Source organism: Mustela lutreola, chromosome 14, assembly GCF_030435805.1.
Source record: "Mustela lutreola isolate mMusLut2 chromosome 14, mMusLut2.pri, whole genome shotgun sequence".
Taxonomy (NCBI): Eukaryota; Metazoa; Chordata; class Mammalia; order Carnivora; family Mustelidae; genus Mustela; species Mustela lutreola.
In genome coordinates, this window is record NC_081303.1 from 31,364,029 (window position 1) to 31,391,674 (window position 27,646).

General features: G+C 37.3%; 1 protein-coding gene across 7 annotated transcripts in view; it reads right to left on the reverse strand.

Moving 5' to 3' along the window:
* RASAL2 (RAS protein activator like 2) overlaps window positions 1-27,646 on the reverse strand; it is a 373,545-nt gene that overhangs the window by 99,363 nt on the left and 246,536 nt on the right. For all 7 annotated transcript variants that reach the window (XM_059145575.1, XM_059145574.1, XM_059145573.1 and 4 more), the window contains one exon: window positions 4,446-4,552. In XM_059145575.1, coding sequence (XP_059001558.1) covers window positions 4,446-4,552 — 107 coding nt within the window. The remainder of the gene's footprint in view (window positions 1-4,445; window positions 4,553-27,646) is intronic.

A 27,646-nucleotide genomic window follows, 5' to 3' on the forward strand; every position in this document is an offset into this window, starting at 1 on the left:
TGGTCATTCAATAATTCATGCATATCTTATTCATTAAACAATTATTTGCCGAGTGCTTACTGTGTACAAAGTACTGTGTTAGGCACTGAGGTAGCTACAAAGATGAGAGGAGATATTTATTGTCTAATGAGGGACACAACCCACAAACAATTGCAACTGGAATTAAGGTAAAGGAATACAGAATGAACAGAAGAAACAGAAAAACTACCCTGCAGATCTCTGCTTTTCCTTACGGCTATGATTAGATAAAAGTACAAATACACTGAGACATTCTTAAAAACCAAGACCTTGCCTTACCACATGAGTTCCCTCTTAACGCTTATTTTTATTTTTAAATGTATTGACTCTGCTGTCTACCACTGGCATAAAGATGGCTTAGACTAAGTAAGAAATACACATGAATACACTGTTGTACTGATTATCCATTTAAGTTTTTTAAAAATATACATTTTGGGAGATGAGATATACAAAGGTTTCGGACTTCCCAGCTTTGGGTTCACTGCTCTAAGTTCTTCCTTGGTTCCTTCCTGCCACATCCAGCAGTCAGCAGGATATAAGCGACTCTTCCCCCTCTGTTTCTCAAGCTAACCTTGACTCTAGAGCTACCAGCAGGCTCAGCTGATAGCCTGGGGTGGGTGCTGGGCTGGGCCTCGGCTGAATGGCAGGCAGTCCCTGACCTCTCACCCTGAGTTGGGATACTGATAGCAAGCGAGAAAGAGTCACTTGGGGAAAAGTTAAGTAAGTTACCAAAACTTCACAGTATTTCTACAAATGGAGGAGGGAGAAGGCCCTTTTGGAGAGTCCATGACAAGCTCCTTTTTGGTTTAGTTTCTAAACCAAGATAAATGTTTCAAAAAACCAGTCTCTAATGTTTGCCAAATTTAGTTAAGCTTGACAAACAAACAAGAAAGTTAATACAGTCTTGCCCCAACCTACCTCGCCATCCTCCTCTCTGGCCATTTTTGCTACGTGCTTTTTGGCTCATGCCTCACTGAGCCCTTTTTATGTTTGCTGGGTGCCTCAGTCACTTCATGAAGTGTGTCCTTCTAAAATGCTAGTGTCTCAGCCTGCACTAGTCTTCTTCCAGTCAAGTATTTTCACGCAGCTTTTGAAACAGCTCAAATACTGGCTCCCCAGCAAAGCCTCAGCTTACACAATGCATTGTTAAAAATCTGTGTCACCACGCTTATCTACCTCCATATGAATCTGGTCACTTTTCTGTCTCTTGCTCCTAGACTAGAAAGGCTCTGGGAGTGGAAAATTCTGTTGTGTTCATTTTTGTTACCCCAGGACCTAGTGCCAACAGAGTGTCAATAATTGGTGGATCACTAATATTTTGCCCAGAGTAAGCACTCAGTAAGTATGTCACTGTCAGTAATTTTAGTCAAGGCTTGCTAAAAACTATTCATCTGCTCTTTGGTATTTGCCTGCAAATGGAGCTGGGAAGAACAGGCCCTTTGGAGAGTCCACTGGGTAATTAGTGAACCTGCTGTCCACCACGGTAAAGACACCTGAATCCTAGAACCACAAGAACTTGTGCTTAAATCTCACTTCTGCTCCTTCAGAAAGTTAACATGGATCATTTCCATGGAAACAATCATGTTAGTAACATGAGATACTGTGTAATAAACTTAGTTAAGTATCTCCCAGTTTGGTTCCTTTTTGTATTGCTTTCCCATATTCAGAGACTCTGTTGTGATATTAACTACAAAAATATTTTGTGTTGACATGAAAACTAGACATAATTCTTATTGGCATTACATTTAAGTCACATTAGCTACTGGTATTATATGGAAATTTAAAACATACAGTGTATTTCCACAGACATCCAAGTACTGCAGTGCCTCATCTAGCCAGCAATATTTTGGTTTCTTTTAAAAGAATATCAATTATTTATCTAGCATTATCATGGAATAAGGTATTTCACAAACCAGATTTTTCTGGATAACAAGTTTTATAAGCACCACATATCTTCAAGGTTTAAAATATTCTCAATGGGTATGATCACACAATATTATACAGTTACACTTAAAAAAAAAAAAAAAAGCCCAGCACAAGAAATATCATTTCACTGCTTAATGATTGAGGATCATCATTATCAATGTCAATTATTGCACTCTGCACCATCCATCCTGTAATACAATGGTACTCTTAAGGATTACTGATAAATATTGGGCTATTTGCCTTTATCCTAAGTGGATTCAGATTGTTTTTAGGACTCCTTACCTCTCATTTTCTCTGCCTCCTCCCTCAGCTCACTGTCATCTTTTGAAAAATTACAGTTAGTGTGTTCTGATGGTTATTTTTCAAATAATTATCTAGATAAGGACTGGTTAAGTTCTCCTAGAGAGCTAAGTGCATGCACTTATTGACTGCAGTTCGCCAGTTGGAGGCCCCTCTTTCCTTCAATATTCCTAAATCCATGAGGTGGCTGAGATTGTCAAAATAATAACAACTGAGAAAATGGTCTGTAAGTAGTGCTAGCGGTCATGTATATGCATCATTGGTTTATTACTTTTACTAAAGAATAATTCGTTTGATTATTAAGGTAAACCTTAAATTAGCTATCAACTGTTTAAATATAAGTAAAAACTATTGTTCTTAATTTAAATTTTAAAAGCCCAGTCATGAACTTCAGATTCAATATAAGTACTTGAATGTACTATATTATAGAGGGGGATCTTTCTTCAGTTACTGACTTTAAAAAAAAATTATATTTATTCTAGCATAATGGCATCAATATTTCAACTTCTAACTCAATCCTTTTTGCCACTTTGCATAGATAGGCAGTTTCACTATATTTGATTTCTGTTTCATTAGGAAAATAAGAAGGGGAAGGAAGAGAGGGGAAAAAAAAGTCTTTTTCATTCATTAGTTAAAAAAAACCAACCAAACATTTAAGTGGGAAGCCACATCTATGGAACAGAGAAACTCAGCAAAACGGATGAAATCTGTTATTTTATAATTTCTGTCATAATTAGGTTAGAATATTAATCTAGTCTTGTTTCTGATCTTTAAAAATGAGAGAACTGGTAAACATTTGAAAGGTGTCATGGTAACAGGTATCCACGAACTCTACAAGGCACTGAGATATAAGAAAAGCAAATCTTGCTCTTCAAGGTTAACCCAAAATAAAACATTCATTTTGGTTAACTTACAAATGAATGCCAGTTTATATAGCTCAAAATATCAGTTCAACTTAAAAAGTCATCCAGGGGCACCTGGGTGGCTCAATGGGTTAAAGCTTCTGCCTTCGGCTCGGGTCATAATCCCAGGGTCCCAGGATCGAGCTCTGTGTCCGGCTCTCTGCTCAGCAGGGAGCCTGCTTCCTCCTCTCTGTCTGCTTGCCTCTCTGTCTACTTGTGATCTCTGTCTGCCAAATAAATGAATAAAATCTTAAAAAAAAATTGGTTATCTATTAAAAAAGTAAATAAAATAAAAAGTCATACAACTAAAAAAAAAAGAAGTATTGGAACATATAAATAAAGAATACAACATATTAACTTAACTGAATTAAAACAAAATAATCTTTTTTTTCCCCAATAGAAAAGTCTACTTCTATTCTATACTGATTTCTATTGTACCTACAATAATGACCAACTTCATGGCAGTAATACTTTTCAAGTTTTAAAATAATAAATTTTAATAAAATGATTTAATTAGACAGTCTGATTTCTTATTCAATAAACAAAGAAAACCGGTGGATTAAAATCTGGGTTATCCAGAGTTATATATCAAAAAGGTCCAAACCAGAACTGTAACTGGTGGTCAGCTGACCTGATCACTTACAGCCTTCCAAGCTCAGCATTCAGGATTTAATACCGATTCTTCGTACTGCCTCATCACTGTAAGGAATATTTTAAACTGGGTTATTTCTTCCAGGGCATTTCTTAAGCACTTAGATGGTCATCTAGAAGATGGCTTGAGGGGAGTACAGGCCAAATTCTCAGGATTAGAACTCACAATTGTCTAATATGATAATCTGCTCTGCAACTTTAGGAGTCCCATCATTCACTGTTTATGCTCCAGCTCAAGAAAAATAACACAAAAAAACAAAAAACTCCTTCCACTTGAAAAAAATAAATTCCAGTAGCATCTTTATAGAACAGTGATAGGTTTTCACTAGTAACTTGATAAAAGGGCATCCTGCAAAGATTTGCACTCTATAGTTCAGAGGATTTTGAATTTAACATATTTTGTTATATATTTTGGAAATTTCCCACAAATAAAAATAATTATTCCCTAAAATCTAATAAGCCTCCTGCTGAAAGTAGTGGACGTTAACCACTGTTTATCTATCTATGTAGGTTAATAACTCTGTCCTTTAACTTCAGTATTCTAAGGAAATTCTTGAGTAAAATGGTTTGATTCCCTAGTAACTGTCTCTAACTCTAAGAAGAAAGGAGAGAAAAGTAAAATATCTTTTAGAGAAGAGGAGCACTTACTGGTACTTTGAAGGGTGAGGTATTTACAGTGTCCATGGAGTTGGGTTTCTCTGATGTACTGGTCCCTGAGATACTCCGTCTGCGGGGGGACCTTTCTGCTGGCACCTCTGGAAAAGAAGAAAGAAATGTCATGAATAAACCAAAATTTAGGATCTTTGACTACATTGTACAATTAGTGAGGTTTTCTCCTCCCACACACACACAAAAAAAAATTAGTTTGCTTTAAAGGTACATTACATTCTATTTCCACACGATTTATCTCTTTATCTCTGTGGTATTCGAACTCTCAAGGCACTAGGGAATCCTGGCCACACTTAAGAAATCTGTTTTACCATGACAGATTATATCTGTGCACATATAAAAAGTAATTTTTTTCTGTGCACTTTTTAATATCTATAAATTCACTTAGTATTGTTTTCTTACAGTGTATGAATCTATTTCCTTATTTGTCAGCAATATAGGAGTTAATAGAATCCAAAAACATTTTTGATATTCTTGGGAACAAAATAACAGTTTTGTGTTGCGTATGATTTGATGGTGTCTGCACAAAGGTCAAAGTTCAGTTCTGTGCAGCTAGGATGATTCACCAGCCTGCAGCCAAAGGGCCACGAGAGGACTGAAAGCTGCTGCTAGGATAAAATAACATATATGCCTATGCAGATATAAAAATAGATCAGCATCTCCTTGTGCTGGCAAGATGACCTTACTAAAATCTTACTCTGGAATCCTAAATCTGTTCAAATTGACCTAACAAGCTTCGGATTTTGCAGATGAGGTGATATTTTCTCATTTAATTACTATACACTATATTCAGGTTACATTTAAACAATTTCTTCATAAAGTGATAAAAATATATGCATATATACATATGCACATACACACACACACACAGATGATAGATATATACATATTATACCTTTATCACAACTGCTTCCCATCTCCACTTCAACTGACAGACATATAGGAATCCAGCTTCTCAGATAACATTAGATAATCTCAACATGGACAAGGAAAAAAAACACATCCTAAAAAAAGTATTCTGTATTATCTTCCAGATCTTAAAAAATAAGGAGTAAATCGTGACTCCGGAGACTGACATTTTGATTCCTGCTGTTCTCCCTTTAAAAGATAGTTTAAACTTCCATTTCTGGCCTCCTGGCCCCTGGGATCCGTGCTACTTCCACTTAAGAGAAAGCGTTTTTTCTCTCGCTCCCTCCCTGTGTCTTGCTCTTTCCCCTCCCTCGCTACAGCTTGCAGAGAGCAAGCGAGAAAGAAACACACAGGACTGCAGCTATTCAATCAATCGTTCCGACTGCACATCCTCATTAGTTACTTTCAGGCTATTAACAGACGCCCAACCACTGCCTCCCCTCAGTTACAGAAAATTTCACTGTATTACACTAATCTGCAGCAAGATAAAACATTTACTGAAATTTATATTCAGCTAGTGCCAAAAGGACACCATTTTACACAGACCTAGTAAGGTACACAAATCAATCCCTCCCATGAAAATCCAATCGGAAGTGCTTACCCTATTACTATCTTTGCACACTGGACACTGATTTCCTTTCCATGACTAAACATATCTTCTGTGTGACATCTTGACCCGTAAAACATAAGCCAAATTGCAACATTCCTAATGACTGAGAGGTTGCCAACATAGCGTCTTATATGCCTGCAGTACAAGAAAGTCCCATGCTATCACTGTTATAAAATTACAACCAGTAACTGAAAGTCTCTCAACTTCTCTCTAAACCATCAGTGGTTAAATGAGCCTTAATGTACAAAGTCATTTTCAGAATCAGACACACACGACTTCTAAAAAAATGGCAGTATAATTAGCTAAAATTCACGGCAATGGCACAAAGCACCAAATTTAAACAAATCAGTTTTGCAAAGCACACGGAACAACAAGACCTTCAGACTTCAGGAACGTGACTTTAAAGAGTGATTATCCAAGTTAGGCATTTCTGCTGTATGGGGGGCTGGCTGGTGGGGAAAGGGGATGGTAAAGATAAAAGAAAATTTCATCCTTCCTCTGAAAATGACCTATAATTAGAAGATACATGAGATTGAACATTATAACATATTTTAATATCTGAATAACTGATGGAGAAACCAAACTAGGAGAAAATAAGTTCCATTAGCAAGAATAAAATGATCCAGTAAACAGTTTTCCTTAATTCACAATGTTCTGGATAAGGGAAAAGACGGAAACTTATTTCCTCATTTTCTTTCAAATATCTAATTTTAGTTTTCAGGCATCTGAACTCACTAAATAAATATATTTCCAGGCTTTTAACAATGTGAAATTACATTGGCTAAAATGAGCAGCCACATTTTAAACTCTTAACAAATATGTTATTTGTTGTACTTCTCTTTATCTTTTAGAGGCTCTTTCTGCATCATGAAAAAAAAAAATCACAGCTCTGGCATAGCTTAAAGAATACCACTGGGCTCAAAAAGGAGAAATTAAATTTTTCTTGAAGTTTGAACAGTTGCCACTAAGAGGGCAAAGCGGAAATAAGCTAACTAACTATTGATGAGAGGTCCACACTTCCTTTCTCAGCCCCCACAACAATGCAACTTAACTGAGAATGCACAAAAGGCCTTTGAATACCCAAGTTCTTTCATTTTCAGAAGATTCAGGACTATTTCTAAGCCGAGAAAAGAATATATACCCCAACCACCAATGGCCACGTAGAACCAGGTAGCAGCCTCAGCAAGGACCAAATTAACAGCTAGCTGGATTAGCCACAGGGAAGCCTGCATATGAAACTGGTCCAGTTACCTTTAACTTGAAATCGTCAAGCAGAAAGGAAAGCTGCTACTATGCTCTTAAAGCCACATTTCTGCTGAGTTGGAAGGAAAATCTATACTGGTTCTAGTAGACCAAAATTAGACAGCTCTCTCCCTTGCCCCCTCTCATTCTACATAGACCACATTATTTTCATCCGCTATAAAAATTATTGTTCTGTTCATGATCATATTTAATCACAGTCATTTTTAAGTGGGTTCTCTCTCTAAGACTGAGACAGAGACCTTATAATATTGTTCCAGTAAAGGTCTGAAACTGTTTTGTTCACTTTCTCATCCTCTAAAAATATTTTTCATCTTCAGATTGAAAGGCAAAAAAAAAAAAAAGTTATGAAATATAAAAGCTTGGTTAAGTTTTAAATTTATTTCTTCATTTCCTGTGCCATTGGGTATGAACCAAGATGAAGTGACCACTTCTCTTAATAAGAGATAACCTGCAATACAGCTCCACATGAGACATAAATTGAACAAAGAGAACATGTGGATGCTTTTCTTAGCAGCTCTACCCATGATCTGTGTGATCCGGTGTAAGCCATCTCACCTTTTCTGCTCTGGTCTTCATTAATAAACTGGATTATTCAGACCAACCAGAGATGAAGCCAAGATGAATGAGTTTATATGCTTTGGTGCAAAATTAGCTCTTCAGAAGAAAGGGGCTCTCTAAATCGAAAGTCTGGTATCATAACATCATTTATTCTACACAATACCTATTTTCTTCCCTGTTCACGTGCCTTCTTTGGAAAGTGTGGCAAACAAATCAACAGTTGGAGCTTCATAGGGGCAAAGGCACTTTCGGTGGAGGACATGCTTGTTCAACAGACAGAAGTCAACCTCTGCCTTTAGAACCTAGTCGTTGTGTTGTTCATGGCCTTAATTCACTTATTAGGAAGTAAATGTCAAAAATCATCTGAAGGAGCGCAAACAAGTAGTACAGTGTAAGGGAGATGGAGAGGTGTAGCAAATTCATTACAGTAATTATAGTGAATGGGTAGTCGTGTTGAAGAGAGATGTGGAAGTCATCCTGCAGGTTTAGTAGGGAAGAACACTACAGGCAGAGGGAAGCCAATATGAAGCTTCTAGGGTGAAGGGCAGCACGGAGGCCAGTTGCACCGTGGTTAATAGGGACAAAGAGTAGAAGAAAGTCTACTCTGAGCAGGTGTGCTCAGGCCAGGTAGGCTGTGTAGGCCTATGTGTAAAGACTTGAGCTTTCTACTCTGAAGTGAAAAACGGCCTGGTCAAACAGATTTCACCAAAAGGTACAAATCACATGGAAACCTTATGGCGATATACTTACTGGCACTTTCTAAATTATTTTCTTTCCAGGGCTTTGAAAAATTACTGAAATAATTCTGGAATATTACTATGTTTGGGAAGAGAGTAAAGGTTAATGTTTATCGGGTTAACTGAGGGTTAGGTTCCAAAAGCCTCTGAAAGTATCTTAGATGAGAAAAGTATCTGTTGTCCTTATGGCCAAATATCCATAAGCATCAACTGCATTTTGTTATGCCTCGATAATGGGTCCCTGATGAAGGGAGTGAGACTGATACAAAGCGAAGGTCAAGCAAAGCTTTATTTCGCGCCAAGCATCAAGAATCTAACCGAACGTTCAGGGACGCACCTTTTACACAAAAGAGGGTGACCCTTCTCTGTTTCACAGTCTAGCTTTTAAGGGCAAAGGCCATGCGGTGGGGCCTGGCCACCCACAGGTGACCAGTAAGATTGTAACACACACAGGAAACTCCATAGTGATGCTAGGTGACCAACTGAGTTACAATTTACTCTAGTAGACATTTGACCCAGCCTATTACACCTTGATTAGGATTGGCGCCAAAAAGAGTTCCCAAAGGGTGGGGGCCCCTACTCCTTGGTGGCTAGGGAGACAGTATGCAACCCCCTACTGTTCGGATGTCTCCACCTGGCCTGACCCACCCTTGGGTCTGGGCTTTGTTACCTGAAGCTGGTTTCCGGGACTTGTTTTTAAGTGAATCCCCTGGGGGAAGGGAAGCAGGGACAGTTTAACTTTAATGAAAGCCTCTTGCTAAATAGGTCCTTACACATTTATTTTTGTTCAATCACATTTAGCCAAAGTTCGTATACCATCACATCATATATATATATACATACACACACACACACACACACACAAACATAAATAACATAAATTAACATAAATAAATAACATAAATATATATATTAACATAAATCAGATATCATGAATTCTGATAATGTTTGCCACTCTTAGGATGAGTTACCATTGTTAAGAAATGATTCAAAATACTTTCTCTAAAGAGAGATACTCTAAGTTATTTAGGGGTGCCTGGGTGGCTCAGTTCGTTGAGTGGCTGCCTTCATCTCAGGTCATGATCTGGGGGTCCTGGGATTGAGCCCCGCATCAGGCTTGCAGCTTGATGGAGAGCCTGCTTTTCCCTCTCCCACCACCTGCTGCTCTGCCTACTTGTGCTTCTCTAGCTCTTGGTCAAACAAATAAATAAAATCTTTTTTAAAAAGTATTTAGGCACCTCTTTGAGGCAGAATTATTTTTATGATAAATTTAGCTAATATTGAGTTTGTTTTGTGCTAAGTGCTGGATCTGGACGCTATCTTTCCTTATCCTTGGGGCAGCGCTTAACAATTATTACTCTGTTAGATGAGCATCGGGGCCAAATTTAAAAGAAGAAAATAATACTTACCAATGTGAAAGTAATTTCAGAAAATTCAACACAAAAGATGATCAAAATGTAGAAAGACATTTATGTGAAAAGTTTTAATGTAATGTAATGTAGAAAGTTTTAATTTGGTGGACAATGATGTACATGTGCTGCTGAAGTGAGCACAAGTGGACAATGATGTAAGGAACCCAAATATCCTTCTTATAGCAAAATTCTCTAGTTATGAGAGATCAGGAAACCATTATCTGCTCAAAGGTGCAGTCAGTGTGGCATGCACAGTATGCCTCAATACTTCCCATGAATGGCAACCCAAGTCAATTCCTAGTAATTTTGTGTATGGAATCATAAAACATGAATGAATGTGAATGCTCTGTCAATTACAATTATTCACAGGCCCCTTTAGTACTTTTGGTATTGTATTTAGGCAACAAAAGGGGAATTCTTCAGCTCACTTCAAAAACCTTTTTAAAAATCAATAACATTCCAACAAAGTATGACAGAAAACTGAATACACAGCAAAATCTGTTCATGCACCCATTCATGTCATTGATATTTCAGGGTGTTGCTGTGAATGAGCCCAATTCACTATCATCTATTTCCCTTTATATTGTGTAAATGACAACAATATATAAGATTGGCTATGTCGTGGCTCAAGTTATTAATGAATAAAATAAGCAAATAATGTTATTTATTTCAGCTGTGAATTCTGAATTAGGAGGACTCCTTTCCACGGGAGCAGAGAAGATGTTTAAGCAACAGAATGGGAAGGAAGGAGTAGCATCAGGCAATGGGTTTGTATGGATTCAATAAAGAAGGACCTCAAAAACAAATGGCAAAAGGTGAAAGAGAAAAGGCTTCATGAAAATGGGATTGCGTGCTTTGTTGATGGACTCCTAAAGGTAATGAGACCTTAAAAGATTTGGGGAGAGAACAATTTTGTAAAGGAAAAGTGACATGAACAAAGAGAAGAAAATTACACACTGCATTTATAAAGCTGCCAACACCACAGCACCGGGGCGTTTTATAGACTTCATCCACCTGCTTTTCTGTAGGACATTTGCTGCTGTATCCCATTTTTATAGCTTTAAAGCCCGTGTACTGACAGTCACTACCATTCAGCTGCTCTGAAATACAAATGCCCAGAGCCACTTTAATTCATCCAATTTGTATCACTTAGGCTGCAGCACCTCATTCAAACAAACAGACCTTTCAAGTTTGCATGCCCTCCACACTTACTTCAATCTGAACAAATCGGTGCTTAGTACACAAATGGGGTGAATTCTTAGTAAGTAAAGCCATTCAGTCTCCCCACCTTTTCTTTACTTCAGCAACGTTATTATCTATTATTGTTATTATTTTAAAACTTTCTTCTTATTAATGTAATAGGAGGAAGGATTTCTCTCTGGTCAAGGAGCCTGGACACCCGCAGGTATTCCATTTCTCTACATGATGATACTGGATAGGATAGCAGAGAAGAGTTTCAGTGCAAGTAACAGTCTCAACCAGAAAGGCTAAGAAAACAGCGCAGGGATGTTTACATGGTAGTTAAAGTTTCAAATACAAAGTCTATCTCTGGTTCTTAGTGATATCCACCAGGGATCTTAATAATTATGATAAAAACAAAATAACAACCCCCCCCCCCCAAAAAATAACAAGGATAACCTGCTACACTAAAACCACCATTTACGATTCCTTATTACATGCTAAGTGTTTTTTTACAAGTTACCTCTTCCATCATCAGAACAGTTCTCTGGAACAGGGACTATCACCTCCTTTTACAGATAAGGAAAGAAAAGAGGTTCTATTACTCTGCCCATGTTTGCAAAGCTGGTCAAGGGCAGAATCAGGACTGAAACTCAAACAGTCTGGATCTAGAGTCTGTACTTTTTAATTACCATGCATGCTATCCTGCTCTCCAAGTGTTTTGTATTATGGGCTGTAACGGAGAAGAAATAAGATAAATAATCATGGAATCTCCAATTTTCCTCTTCCTAAAAATAACTCCAAAGAATTCTAACAATATGCACATGATTCTTCATACTTTAAAGAGAATTAAATCACTTACTGTGTTGAGGACCTAGTAACATACAGAACTGCTAAAACTAATATGACACTGTATGTTAATTATTCTTAAATTTTAAAAAAGTGTGTTATCATGTTATATTCCACTTAACCAGTGATTGGCCAGCCTTGCTGTGGAGCTTTCAATCAAACACAGATGCCTAGTTCAGACCCACTGAATCACAACCTTTGGGGGAGGGGAGGGTATGGCCTAGGTATAAACATTTATAAAAAACCTCTCTAGGTAAATCTGGTATGTCCTTCTTCCTTCCTTCCTTCCCTCCTTCCTTCCTTCCATCTTTCTTTCCTTCTCTTTCTTTTCTTTTTTTCTTTCTTTCTAAAAGATTTACTTATTTATTTATTTGACAGACATCACAAGTAGGCAGAGAGGCAGGTAGAGAGAAAGGAGGAAGCAGGCTCCCTGCTGAGCAGAGAGCCCCATGCGGGGCTCGATCCCAGGACCCTGGGACCATGCGGGGCTCGATCCCAGGACCCTGGGACCATGACCCCAGCAGAAGGCAGAGGCTTCAACCCACTGAGCCACCCAGGCACCCCTTCTTTTTTTATTTAAAAACAAACAAACTTTTTTTATTTATTTTTTTTTTTTAAACTTGGCCCCACGGATGCGTGGGTGGCTGTCTTGATTTTGGCTCAGGTCATGATCTTGGGTGGGGGCCCTTAAGTCCGGTTCTGTGTTTAACTCAGAGTCAGGTTCTCTCTCCTCTGCCCCTTGCCCTCACACTCTTCCTCTCTCAAATAAGTAACATCTTAAAAAATAAATAAATAAACTAGGCTCCATACCCAGTGTGGGGCTTGAACTCATGACCCTGGGATCAAGAGTTGGATGTTCTATTGACTGAGACAGCCAACTGCCCCTGCATTCCTTTTTTTTTTTTTAATTGAGATGTTAAAGACATATAGAATGATACTGGTTTTAGATGTACAACATAATTTAATATTCATATACTTGTGAGATGATTACCACAATAACTCTAGTTAACATTTGTCACTATACATGTACAAATTAAAAAAAAAAGACAGAATTAAATTATATTCTTTGAGGGATAATTGATTGAAAAAAACAAGTCAGAGAAAACTCTCAATCCTGGAACACTGATGCTAATAACAACGTTCTAGTCAAGAAACAAAGAAACAAAAAAACAAGAAACAAAGGAAATGGGCTAAGGAGAGTGAGGTGTTTTAATGCAATGGTGAAAAAATATGAACAAAATCAGAAACAACCCATAAAAAATATCTACTACTGATTCCGTCAATTAAAAAGCCCTCCAAAAAATAACCTGCCTCAGGGAGAGGGATGATAGAGCACAGAGGATCTTTAGGGCAGTGAAAAAACTCTGTATAATACTATAATGAGGGATGCATGTCATTACACATTTGTCCAAGCCCAGAGGATGTACAATATCAAAAATAAACCCTAATATAAACTATGGACTTGGGGTAATTATGATGTGTAAATACAGATTCATCAACTGTAACAAATGTACTACTATGGCAGAGAATACTGGTAATGGGGAGGCTGTGCATAGGTGGGGAAAAGGGCATATGGGAACTCATTGTACCTTCCTCTTAATATTGTTGTAAACCTAAAACTGTTAAAAAAAAAAATGGGCATTAAATGAAACAAAACTCTGTCTTTCTATCCTCCTAAAGTAATCTTCAATACACCTAAGTGAAGAGATAACTACTTAGTTCAATTCTATGAGACACAAATAGATAAATAGCATTAAGGTCTTAGGTTTTACAAAGAATAATCTTTAAATAAAGAACAGTATTCAACATAAGATGACATTTTTGAAGATTTCAACCCAGTTATTTGTAAGGCTCTCTTAATCTCACAGCTTCATTTGGTGAATAAGATTTACATTCAACTCAGGAAGGCATTATGTCTTCTAAGTTTACAGAGATGTAAGAACTTTCAACTTTTCTATAACCAACTTAACATGTTCTTTTACTTAGTATGTTTTATATATAATTGTAGGTAAAATCTCTGATTTATGCATACCATGATTTCAGTATTCATCTTTAAAATCTTAAAAAAAAATTGGTCTTTGATTATGCCAGGGTCTTTTAAGACAAGTTTGTGGAAAACAAACAAAACAGAGGATCATAGGGGAAGAGAGGGGAAAAAAAGAGAAATCAGAGAGGGAGACAAACCATAAGAGACTCTTAACTATAGGAAACAAACCGAGTGTTGATGGTGGGGGGATGGGGTAACTGGGTGATGGGCATTAAAGAGGGCACGTGACGTATTGAGCACTGGGTGTTATATGCAACTATGAATCATGGAACTCTACCACTGAAACTAGTAATATGCTACATGTTATTAACTGAATTAAAATAAAAGAAAAATTTAAAAAGACTAGTTTGCGGTTTATTCCAAAACAGACATTAATAAAAAGTATTGAAAACACAAATATTTGGCCTCTAATATAAAGATGAGCACTCACTCTTATACTGAGGACCAAATATATCATATAGCACTGTACAAAAACAACAAATATTTACATTGGACATCACTTCGTAGTAAAGGTATCAGAAGAAGGAGAATCCTGCGATGTTGATTTGTACTCCTTATGCCACCAACACTGCCAAGTCTCATTTCAAAATGCCTTTGGCTTCATTTTGTCCCCTTTATTTACACTACTATCTATCACCCTAGTCCTAGACTTTTTATCTTCTCACACAGATCATGGCAGGACTGTCCTAACTGATCTCACTGGCTCCTGTCTTTTCCTGCTGAAAGCTATCTTGCTTGCCATTACCAGATTAGTTTCCCTAAAACATTACTTTCTTGATGTAATTCCTTCCTAGAGGTCTTTAGACAGTCAGGCACTGGAAAAAACCACCTGGCCCCACCTTTCATAGTCACGCTTTTCTGTCAACACTCTCCAACAAATTGCCTTGGACAGATGATCTTTGATCTCAAACTGGCCATATTCATTCCCCTGCATTTGTGTTTGCTAATGGTTTTCACCTATCTGCCAAATCTTAGGGGACCTTCATTATCAGTGTCAGTTCATCTACTTCCATAAAACCAGCACTAATTGTTGACATTTCTTTGATTTCTTTAAAGATTTTATTTTTTATTTGACAGAGAGAGAGAAAACACAATCAGGGGGAGCAGCAGGCAGAGGGAGAGGGAGACACAGGCTCTCCAAAAGCAGGGAGCCTGGTGCCGGGCTTGATCCCAGGACCCTGGGATAGTGACCTGAGCTGAAAGCAGATGCTTAACTCTCTGAGCCACCCACGCGCCCCTCAGCTTGATTTTCTTAAAATTTTTATTTGAACATCCTGCTCAGAAAAAATTCTGAAAGAAATTTTTTCTTTTTCTAAGGAAATTCCCTAAATGAAGGATGTAAGACTTAAACACAAAGGGAACCATGACCACCTGTGGGACGCAATAGGGATTTAACTGTCATACTTAAGGGTTAGCATGACTCTTAGGATTTTTTGCTTCTTTTTCAGTTTCAATATCAGAAAGTTAATTTGTTCATTTCTCATGAAAAACTGAATTGCCATTGATTGGAAATAGTAATGCAAGTGTAATCCAGCATTCATTCTTTTTCAGAAGTCAAGCCTCATGAGAAATCAAACCACAACAGATGACGGATTTTAAGATACTGATTCAGTCTCTTTCCCGGTTATCAGTTATAAGCCTACTTACATTTTCTGTTTCCTCCATAGCAGGTTTAATAATTTACACCTTTCTTTAAAATATCCACTTTCTCAGCGTGACTGGGTGGCTCAGAAAATTAAATGTCCAACTCTTGACTTTGGCTCAGGTCAAAATCAAGAGTTGTGTGGGGCTCTGTATTGGGTGTGGAGCCTACTTAAGATTCTTTCTCTCCCTCTTCCCACCCAAATAAGATGTCCATTTTCTCTAAATTTTCCAAATATCATAAAGTTGTTTATGAGAGTCCTATTTTTCAAGACTCTGATTTTCTATAATTATGTCCCCTTTTCATTTCTAACATGTTCCTTTGTGCTTTCTTTTTTGTCTTGATCAAATCTTGACAGTTTTATCTATATTCATTGAATTTTCTAATAAAACTACTCTTGGCTTTTTTATTTAAGATTTTATTTATTTATTTGTGTGTGTGAGAGAGAGAGACAGAGCACAAGAAAGCAGAGTGGCAGGCAGAGGCAGAGAGAGAAGCAGGCTCCCCGCTGAGCAAGGAGCCTGATGTGGGACTCGATCCCAGGATCCTGGGATCATGATCTGAGCCAAAGGCAGCGACTTAACCAACTGAGCCACCCAGGCGTCCCCAAAACTATTGGCTTTATTGGTTCTATTACATTTATTTTTGTCTTCCATTTCATTATCATCTGCTATTATCTTCACTATTTCTCTCCCTAAACTTTCTTTGGAGATATATATGTTTTAACTTGTTGAGATAAATGCTTAATTAGCTCATTAATTTTCAGCTTTTCTCCCTTTCAGTACAAAAGGTTAAGGCTGTTAGATTTTACTTAATAACTATTTCACAATATCCTACAGGTTTTGATATGTACTGTTTTCAGGATGTTCAGTTCTATTTTATAATTTTTATTATTACTTCTTCTTTGACTAAAGAGTTATAGATAAGCAACTTTAAAAGTTTCTAAAAGTAAAGGTGTGTGGTTTTTTTGTTGTTGTTAAGATTTTAATTATTTATTTGTTAGACAGAGAGAGAGCACAAAGCAGGGGAAGCAGCAGGCTCCCCACTGAGCAAGGAGCCTGATGTAGGACTCGATCCCAGGATCCTAGGATCAAGACTGGAGCCAAAGGCAGATGTTTAACTGACTGAGCCACCCAGGTGTCCCAGGAAAGGTTTGTAATGTAAATTTTTGTTACTAATTTCTAACTTAGTTCAACTATGATCAAGAGATGTGTTCTGTATGATACAAAGGCTTTAAAATTTATAGAGATTTGTTTATGTCCACAGTCTATGGACTGTTTTCATGCAGATCCCATATGTGTATGAGAAGACTATATAATTGCTGGAATCAGGATTCAATACATGTCCATTAACTCAAGCTTATTGTGTTTTTTATGTCTTCTATAGCTTTACTAATTATTGTGGATAGAATTGTAGATTTATCAATTTCTCCTTATACTTCTGTCAACTTTTGCCTTATAAATTTTGAGACTTTGTTACTGGATGCATGTAAGATTGTAGTATCTTTCTAGGAATTTCTACATTTTATCATTAAGTGACCTCCTTTACTCCTAGTAATGGTTTTTGTCATAAAGTCCCATTTTATCTTGATTTCATATCATTGCTAGCATTCTTTAATTTGCCAAAGAAATCTTTTTCCAAACCTTTTACTTTTAACCCTCTGGGTCCTTATGTCTTTCTCATTCGCAACATTAAAAAGGAAATTGAGTCTGGCTATCTTTACCTTTTAACATTTTAAACATTGTGTTCTCTGATATAGTTGGATTTTATTTCTACCATCTTAGTGTGTTTTCTACTCACTTTTTCAAATGCTTTTTTTTCCTGATTTTCTGTCTGCTCAGATTGATCAAGTTTTAAAAATTCATTTTCTCCTCTACTGCTTTTGAAATCATGTACTCTATTTCTATTCTTTTAATAGCTGTCCTTAACATTTTAACATATATATTTAGAGTCTAATGTTAATCTTGATTTCTATCCTTCTCTTCAATAATTCAATGATCTTAAGAAACTTCAGTTTGAATTACCCCCTTCCTACCTAACACATATCTTGTTGTCTACTATTTTAGTTTTATCTTATCAGAAATGTGATTATAAATTCCCAGGGGATTTTTATCCTCTTTCCTCCCTGACCAGTAGGCTAGTCTAATACAAGGAAGATTTTTCAGTGACCAGATTTTTTTTTCTTATTTTCAGTTATCAAGGGACCCAGTCCTATGAGGAACAATAGGGTGAAGATTTTGGTCCTTTTTTTTTTTTAAGTTTTATTTTTTTTTAAGCAATAAAAAACACCCAATGTGGGGCTCAAAATCAGAATGCCAAGATCAAGAGTCACATGCTCCTGCGACTGGGGCAGTAAGGTACCCCAAGGATTTCCATTCTAATTCCTCACTTTGTTTGGAGTCTAGGCTCATTTCCTATCTTGTAGCTATTAAAACTTAACTCTCTAGGGGTGCCTGGGTGACTCAGTCAGTTAAGAGTCTGCCTTCCGTTCAGGTCATGATTCCATAGTTGTGGGGAAAAGTTCCACGTCAGGCTCCTTGCTGAGCAAGGAGCCTGCTTCCCCCTCTGCCCATTCCCCAGCTTGTGCTCTCTCTCTCTCTCTCTCTGACAAATAAATAAATGAAATCCTAAAACACACACATAAACAAACAAAAACCCCAAACTTAACATTCTGGAATTCTAATACTGGCAAATGCCCTCAGGACAATTTTACTACCTAGATATTTAGCTTTATTTTTTTCTCTTCCAGGGGACTTCTTTTCTTTCCCAAGAAGAGAGGTCAATCATGTAGTTTAAAATGTTTGTTTCAGGGGGCCTGGGTGGCTCAGTTGGTTGAGCAACTGCCTTCAGCTCAGGTCATGATCCTGGAGTTCTGGATTGGAGTCCCACATCAGGCTCCCTGCTTAGCCTCTTACTGAGGCTCCCTCTTACCTTCCCCCCTCATGCTTGCTCTCTTCAAATAAACAAATAAAACCTTCATTAAAAATGTGGCTTAAAAAAATAAAATGTTTGTTTCATTAATATGGTATTTCTAGTTGTTTCTGTGTTATTTTTCAGGATATCTGCCATTTTATCAGAAATGAGAGTTTTAATTTTTGAATATACTTTCCCCTTGAGGTTAGGCATAATTTTAGGAATCAGATAATAGTTACCAATACCAAATAATTAACTGTAGCCAGCAGAGTCATTTAGAAACTTAACGATGTTTAAGTTTTGCCAAAATTATATTCTCTTATAGAACTATTCTATCAAATAACTTCACTTAATGAAAAAAAAATCCCTTAAATTCAGTTTAGAAAATGTGACGTAGTATAAAATTTTTGAGAATTTTCCTTCTTATTCTAGAATTTGGAAAACACAATTAAAACCTACTAAAATAACTGCAAATGCTACCCATGTACCTTCAGTGGTGCCTGCAGATATGAGCATAGAGAACAGTGTAGGAAAGGAGGGAAAAAGGTAGCTCTGATAGAATAACTGGGGTAACTGTTGAAAATGGCTGAATCTCAAGCTTCTAGGTATCTGAAGAGCATCCATTCATTTGAAAATTAAATATTTAGGGGCGCCTGGGTGGCTCAGTGGTTTGGGCTGCTGCCTTCGGCTCGGGTCATGATCTCAGGGTCCTGGGATCGAGCCCCGCATCGGGCTCTCTGCTCCGCAGGAAGCCTGCTCCCCCCCCCCTCTCTGCCTGCCTCTCTGCCTACTTGTGATCTCTGTCTGTCAAATAAATAAATAAAATCTTTAAAAAAAAAAAAAAAAGAAAAAAAAGAAAGAAAATTAAATATTTACTAAGAACCTCTTCAGTGCTATTCCGGAAGATGCCAAGATATTAAGTGAAGATCCCTACCATGGAGAAACAGGGGAGTACTAAGTGGACACACAACTAACTGCAATGCAAGACTGGGTAAGTTACGAATGCCTGGGTGGCTCAATGGGTTAAGCATCTGTCTTCAGCTTGGGTCATGATCCCAGAGTCCTGGGATAGAGCTGTGCATTGGGCTCCCTGCTCAGTGGAGAGCCTGCTTCTATCCTGCTTCTCCCTCTCCCTCTGCCTGCTGCTCCCTCTGCTTGTGTGTGCGTGCGCTCTCTGTCAAATAAATAAATTTAAAATAAAATCTTAAAAAAAAAAAAAGATTGGTTAAGTTAAGTTAAATGCCATAGATTAACACAATAGTAGTTATCTCCCCCATCCTCCCTACTTTCCACTGCTAAATCTCTACAAGCATCTTTGATTCCCGTATGAGTTTCTCCTTTCAAAAGGTTAACCCTGTCCCCTTACTCCCACGCTCTCTCAAACTCATAAAGGATTTTTTGCTCTCAGTTATTCTAATAGGTTCAATATCTTGCTCTCTTCTATACCAAAAATATGTACAAGTCTCCCCAATTTTTAAAAAGGCACTTTTCCTGTTTATTAGTCACAGATGTCTCCAGGTACATGTGTAACCTGTGGCTTTCACTGTCTCACCATCTGCTGTCTTTCTTAATATTATAAAATACGACTTCTCTTCCTTCAACTCTAATGAATGAAAAAGAACTGATAATTTCAGAAGTTATCACATGTCTCCTAATTACCAAATCCAGTGGCCTTTCCTGACTTCCTTTTGTTCTTTGTAATCACTGACATTGTTGACCTTTTTCTACCTTAGCACTTGCTTTCCTCCTACCATTTTGATCATTCCCTCTGTATCTCCTCTTCTTCTCTACCCCACCCCACCACATTCCCCCAGACTGGTATTCTTCAAGGTTCAGTCCCTCACCTATGTTTATTTATGTTATTTATTTATGACAGTTTATTTATGTTATTTATTTATGACAGTTTCTCTATAGTAGATCACTTACAGATACTTAGAGCTTCAACTACCTTTCTTCTCTAGATGGCTCCCAAATGTTGCTCTCTATCTGTGACTTCATTTTCAATCATTAGAGCTACATATCTATACAAATATATACTAGTCACCTCAAACTCAATGTATATAAATAGAACTCATCTTTTGTTCCTCAAAACTGGCTCCCCTCCCAACTTCTTTATTTCTGTTAATAGTGACCACCATCCTCCCAAATTCAAAAAATCCTTGATTTATTTTCTTCTCCATTCCTCCAATCTGTCAGCAATTCCGTTGATAGATCTTTTGTAATCTCTCCATCTTTTCATCTCAAGTTATTCATATCAGTTGCACAAATACTCCTCTGTACCTAGAATGTAATGGGTGCTGAAAAGGCAGGGGATTGAGCCCCTGTTATAGAGGCATTCACAATCTAGTTTTAACAACAAATAAGCAAACCACTAATAATACTGTAGGGAGTGAAGTGTTAAAATAGAGGCACTTAGACCACATCTGGACTTCTCTGATAGCTTTCAAACAGGCTTAACTGCTTCTGGTCTAGTCCCCCTATTGAGACACTTTCACATGTCCTCCTAATAAATTACTTTGGTCCACTTTTTCTTACTCAATAATCTTTAATTCTTCCCAATTGCTTTCTGGATAAAATTGTTACTTATCAGATAGTCAGGAAGGGTTGTACCCAGTGAGCCTCCAAATAGGCTTCAAGTATTGTCTCTCATCACTTCTTTTTTTTTTTTTTTTAAAGATTTTTATTTATTTATTTGTCAGAGAGAGAGCGAGCGAGAGCGAGCACAGGCAGACAGAGTGGAAGGCAGAGTCAGAGGGAGAAGCAGGCTCCCTGCGGAGCAAGGAGCCCGATGTGGGACTCGATCCCAGGACGCTGGGATCATGACCTGAGCCGAAGGCAGCTGCTTAACCAACTGAGCCACCCAGGCGTCCCTCTCTCATCACTTCTTTACACGAACTTCCCATTCCTTTCAAATCAGCTTGTTCATTAGACATGAACATAATTTAATATTCCTCATGACACTCTTTCCATACAGAAATCTTATTTCTATAAAAATCCACTCTATCTTTTAAGATTCAGACAAAATCCTATCTGTGTAAAGGAATTTTCAGTGTTCCTAATTGAAAATGATGTCCCCATACTTCAAATTCCCAAGGCAATTTTTGCCTAGATAAATCATTTCACAATCAGGCACTGCTTTATTTTCTTTTCTCTGTTCTTGTTTTGAATTATCATTAAATCTTTCTCTCTTAATTGTGCATAGTTTGTGTTTTCTCCCCAACCAAACTCTACATTTCTCACAAGCAGCTTTATCTTCTACTTCCTTGTATGCAGCCACAGTACTTAGCACGGTGTTTTGTTCATGAGGAAGATCTGAAACAGGGCCAGGGCGATGGAGAGTGCAGTTTAGATGAAGGGACACTGCCAATAGAAGAGATAGCATGTGGGAAGGTAGCAAAGGGCAATGTTTGTGTAAGAGATAGAAAATTAATCCATAGTGGGACGAAGGGGCCCTTCATCCCTTCCCAAAGGTACCAGAATGTCAAATAGAAGGGCTAGAATAAGTTCCAGAGTAAGGTGTTTTGACTTCATCTGGTAGATGAGGATGGAGCCATGGAGGGCTTTTGAATAGAGTAATGCACAGCACACTTTTACGAAGTTTCATCAAATCAGCATTGCACTAAATCAACAGGAAGACCTGAACATCAGTTAAGTGGCTATTCAGAAGTGAAGTAGTAAAAGCCTAACCAACACAAAGAGCCTTCCTCTCATCTCCTCTCCTAGAAATATTTCCTTAGGGAAATAGAACATAATTTGATATGTTCTTTGACACAACAACTCTTTTGGTTTCATTCATCCTCGAGTCACCATAAAGTAGATTCAGGTTTCTTATTTTCTCTTGGTATCTTCACTGGGAAGAGCATGTTGTAATTAACAGTAACTATATCAGCACATGATGTCATAAGAGCTTTGCTTAGTCCACACAATATTATAAACTGTATCTGAGACAGTTTTCCTCCTAGTTCTTCTGGAAGAACTTAGTAAATTCCTGTTTATCCGCAGATGGAGGCGTTTGCCGGTCAGGAGAGAGATTCAATCCCCCAAATAAGACTTGCTGACTTCTGGGTTCAGCACTACCATGGCAGAACAGGGGATCCAGAGCTGTCTACTCTCCCAGCAACTAAACCTGTTGTGGCCCTTGAAGAGAATCACTACTGTCTTATCTGCGTTTTATCTATTATGAATGTTAAGGTTTCCTTCCATTAGTGGATAATCTGTAGGAATTTGAAATTTTCTTCTAAGCACGTTCTAAATAACACCCTTTGTCCTTACCACCTCTATTTGTTATTAAAGAGGAATTCGTTAACTCTCATAAACAGAGGACAGGAGTGGGGACGGGAGGGGGCATAAACTGTAGTTACATTTTACTTGCCCAACTCTATGTATTTGATCAAATTCTTTTTAGATGTGGGGGGTAATGGCCAAGAAAAGAAATAAATTAAAGTTGAGAATAGATAATTAGAATACAGATAAATATCACGCAAGAGCAAGGGAAAGATGTTTCAGGACTCTACCTTCCTTTCCCATGATGCAATAGGGTTTAAGTGGTTGGTTTTACTTGGGGATATCTGTATTCACTTTTCCTCACTGACATTTCTCTATGCATTTGGAGGGGAGCGGAATGGGAAGCAGGTAGAAGAGGTTAGGCTTCAGAGAAATGAGAATTTACGAGGTACACGTATTTCTTAAAGTCACCCAAATATCCAAGATAAGTGAGGCTATAATAAACAAATTAAGATTAGAATTAATATAAAAATATATATATACCTGAGTCTTTATAGAACTAGAAAAGATCTTATTAGGATGACCCTTTCCATCTAAACTGCACAAAAAAAGAAATCATGTAGAGAATGTTAAGATTGACAACATAATTGAATTAAATAAAACAAAACAGAAACTTATGTTCAATATAATAAAAAATTTTTTTAAAGACAGATATCTTTTTAAATAGCAGAAGACTATTCTTAGGTTATAGCTAAAACTCATGAGGAATAAATTAGAAGACCATAAATTTTACTCACTTATAAGAAAGGTATATCTGTATTTAGTGAAAATATATATTATAAGATAAATCAAATTTATTTAAAAAAGTCAAGATAATTATTAAGCTAACTAAAACATTCACAAATAGGATTTGTGCATCAATTACATTGATGACACAACTGATTTATAACCTAACTTTTTAATGAATTTATTATATCAATATTTCCATGATCAATAATTGCTTCACTCAGAAATTGGAAGTCTAAGTAACTGCTGGTCCGTGTGTCCTATGTTATATATTCAGAAGAAACCTTGATAATGAACATTACAAATATTTCACACCTTGCATAAAAGCTACTTCTCAATCCATATGTTGGCTTTTCTTGCACACAAAGCCCACTGGCACTCTTACAAGGAAAGCCTCATAATCACTGTACGAAGAGGTATAGTAAAACAATAATACCTTTTGGCTGGTAGAAGTTATCTAAATACCACAAACAGCTGACCAGATGACAGTAAGCTTTGCACAGAGCTAGAACTCTTTGTTAAAGCAAAGCAAACTGTCTCTTATTTCTCATAGGGAATGTTGGTGACACTCTTTCTATAGACATAAACAAACCTTGAAAAGCAAACAACTTAAACACATCCTCTTAATTCCTCTACCCCCTTTTAAAAATATAAAAGTGGATTTTAGAAAATCTGGGGTCTTACTCCCCAAAGTCAGAGAAGTTCAGACAACAAACGGTTAAAAGAACAAGCGGAGCCCTACCGTACCCAGAAATGACAGAAGGCTCTTCTCCTCTTCGGTGCTACTATCCAACCACTCGGCCACATCACCGGGGGAAAGGAGACTCATTCTCCAGCCAGAAAACTTTTCCATACAGAGCACAATTACTGAATGATGGAGTGGGAAAAGAAAGATACAAAGACTAAATTCTTGGGGATCCAATACTTAAATTGCTGGCTAGGCGGTAATGATGAAAGAACAAATGTGATCCTCCCTCCACTCTGAATTCTGTCTCTGTGACATCAATCTAACACAACGGGGGGAGGGGGAAGGAAACAGAGGGTTAAAAGAGGGTGACAGAAGAGAAGGGAAGGGAGATTTGTTCTTCTGTCTCTTAGTGTTAAGCTTTAGCCAGAAAGAGAAGCCAGGATAAAATTGAATAATGATTTGTGTTTCATGACAGGAGAAAGCAAAGGAAAATAAAAAATAAGGATACTCAAAGAAAAAGAAACAGGTTCCTACACTGAAGCAGCTTAGATAACCAGACAGCACAATAGCTAATCAGTTAAGTAAAGCATATCATCAAACAAAAACAAAGGCAAAAGAACAAATTCAGCATTTTGTTTTGTTCCGAGAAGAAAGGTTTTCAAATTTCCTTTCAGTCAACCGGAGAGAACTGCAGCCCCCTAACCCCTTCCTCCTTTAGCTATTTCAACAGCATCTCAGCCCCCTTTGCGAAGATTTTCTGTGAGCAAAGGCAGGTTGATAAATCTGTGAATAGGAAGCTCTCATCCCTCCTTTCTTCTTCTCCTCCTCCGTTCCTCCCCCCACCTCGCATGGCGACGGCATTGATCGACAATAATGGAATCTGTAACTGACTGCCAACAGCAACATTAAGGATATTACAAGTCCACTTCATAAGAATTCGAGACGGTGGTCGGAACTTGGGGGGCAACTCTGGGCTTCTAGTCAATAGCTCTGTCTTTCTTATCGAGAAAGAAAAGGGAGGGGTGGGGAGAGGGAGAGAAAGGGAGGGAGGGAAACTAGGAAAGAAGGCTGAAATCTGAAAGAAGTCAGAGAAGTGAGCTTGTTGGGCTGAAGGTTCAGAGATCCACCAACATAAGGAATGACTGTCCTTCAACTCCTGTCACTTACACTGTCATAGTGAAGGAGTCAAATACAGATAGATTTTTCAACATGATTTACATTACACACTTACATGCTTGGATTTAAGATTATTTCACAGGCTTACACCTCATTAATAGGCAGAGAAATATCAAGCAGTAGAGGTATTTTCAGAGACCCATAAATCACTAATATCCCTTTTCTCTGTTGATTGATTAGGTTTGCTATGAGAAAAAAAAAACACTCCTAAAAAGCTAAGAGTTTTCCCCTGCGTTAGCAACACATTAGCTCTGTTCTCAATAATCTACTTTCTTCCTATTCTAGCAGTCTGCCTCCAGTGAAAGAATTCTCACTGCTTAAGAGTTACCACCTCAAAATACCCTGAATCTAGACCCCCCTCTCCTTGTTGATTTCATTGTTCTTTATGTGGACTCCAATTAACTCTGACTTTAAGTTTCCTTAAAGATCCTTTAGGATCTTGTTTTATATTAGCCTTTATAATCCCAGTGGCTAGAGCAGAGCCCGACACTTACAAAATGTTCACTTAATATTGACTGAAGTTTTGTCTAGATGTTCTAAAAGTTTTAAGAGCTTCAACACTGGCAGGAAATATCAGCCTAAATATTTTTAGATCTCTTTTTAAAATTAATCACTTTAACAGACAGTAACTTAAAAGTAGTTATAGCAATATTATCAATTGATTGAGATGACAGAAAGTGTAAAAAAATAAAAAGGTATTATGAATTCATGTTTAAAAAAATCCATACTTTATTATTCAAAATAATTATAGAAAATTGAAAAATGGTGACAGATATATATAAAATATTTTATCAAAATCCACCATCTATGCTTGCTTAGTATCTAAACATGAATTGATAATCCCTTTGTAAGAACCTTATGACACAACAGTATCTCTGGAGCTCCCAGGTTGAGACCACTGGCCTAGAGCATCAAGTTCAGACTTCTTGGTGTGATGTGGCTCCTGCTTCTTTCCTGATAGCAGCTCCTCCTGACTCTCCTTGGCATAGCTAGACTGTGTTATCCAACTCATGTCCACGTCCTTGTATGTTCTACAAGAAAGTAATCTATACAATTCATTTGTTTTGTTCATTGGTGTATTCCCACTGTCTACAGCATTATCTGGCACACAGTAGATGCTCAAAAATTTCGTTGATTGACTGGTAAGGTATCATTCTTTCTATCATGTACACCTGACAATATTAAACTGATCCACTGAGACTCAGCACAAATATTACCTCTCCAGGTTTTCCCTGATACTTTAAGGCAGAGTGAATAGCTTTCTTATCCACACTTTGTTATTGCTCCTATTATTATCATTATTGAAATTATTTGTTTACATAGTGATTTTTTCCAAAAACTGCTCTACTAATCTAAAACAATTGTTTTAATGCCCAGCTCACAGTGGATGATTAACAAATGTTTATTAAATGATTAGTGAAAGCGAGACTGTGATTTTATATAGGTAAGTACTAAAGAATTCCATATATTCCTGATGTAAGGATCCACGCCATTAGTTTCCAAATCAACAGCCAAAAATGAAAGCTGGGAAGTGAAAAAATAAATCTTTTATCTTCTGTATTTTACTAAAGAAAAGGCAGTATAGGCAGAAAGATATCATCAAAATAATCTGGTACTAGAATGCTGATTTCTCTAAACAGAGTTAGCAAATGAGGCACCCCAAGAAAAAGCTCTGGATTGAAATTTGTCGTAAAAGTCATCACACTGTTTTTCCTTGTTTACAACCAGAACACAACATGAATTAATCCTCCTTATGTAAAATTTTCCTTTTAAAAATAAAGCAATAAAACTTACCTGAACATGTAAACATTCTAGAGTAGGCTCTACATTTTGCTAAAAAATGAGTCAAGGGCACTGTAATACTGTGAGTAGGACAGTTAGAAATAATGATTGACTACAGTCATTTCAACAAATGACCAAATCCCATACATTTTGGTGGGTAATCATGTTTCTCATGCGTAGTAAGTACTTATTATTGACATTTGTTGATTTTATTTTTATTCATCACTTCCCTAAAATATTGATAAGTAACTGGAAAATGTTTGGTGACTGAGCATTTCTATTTGACATCCTTAACATTTCCTTGCATACATGTGTATGTGTAATGTATGTGTGGGTGCTTGACACTTATTGGGCTGCAACGTTTTTTAGGCACTTCAGTGAGTGCTTTATATAATATATCTCATT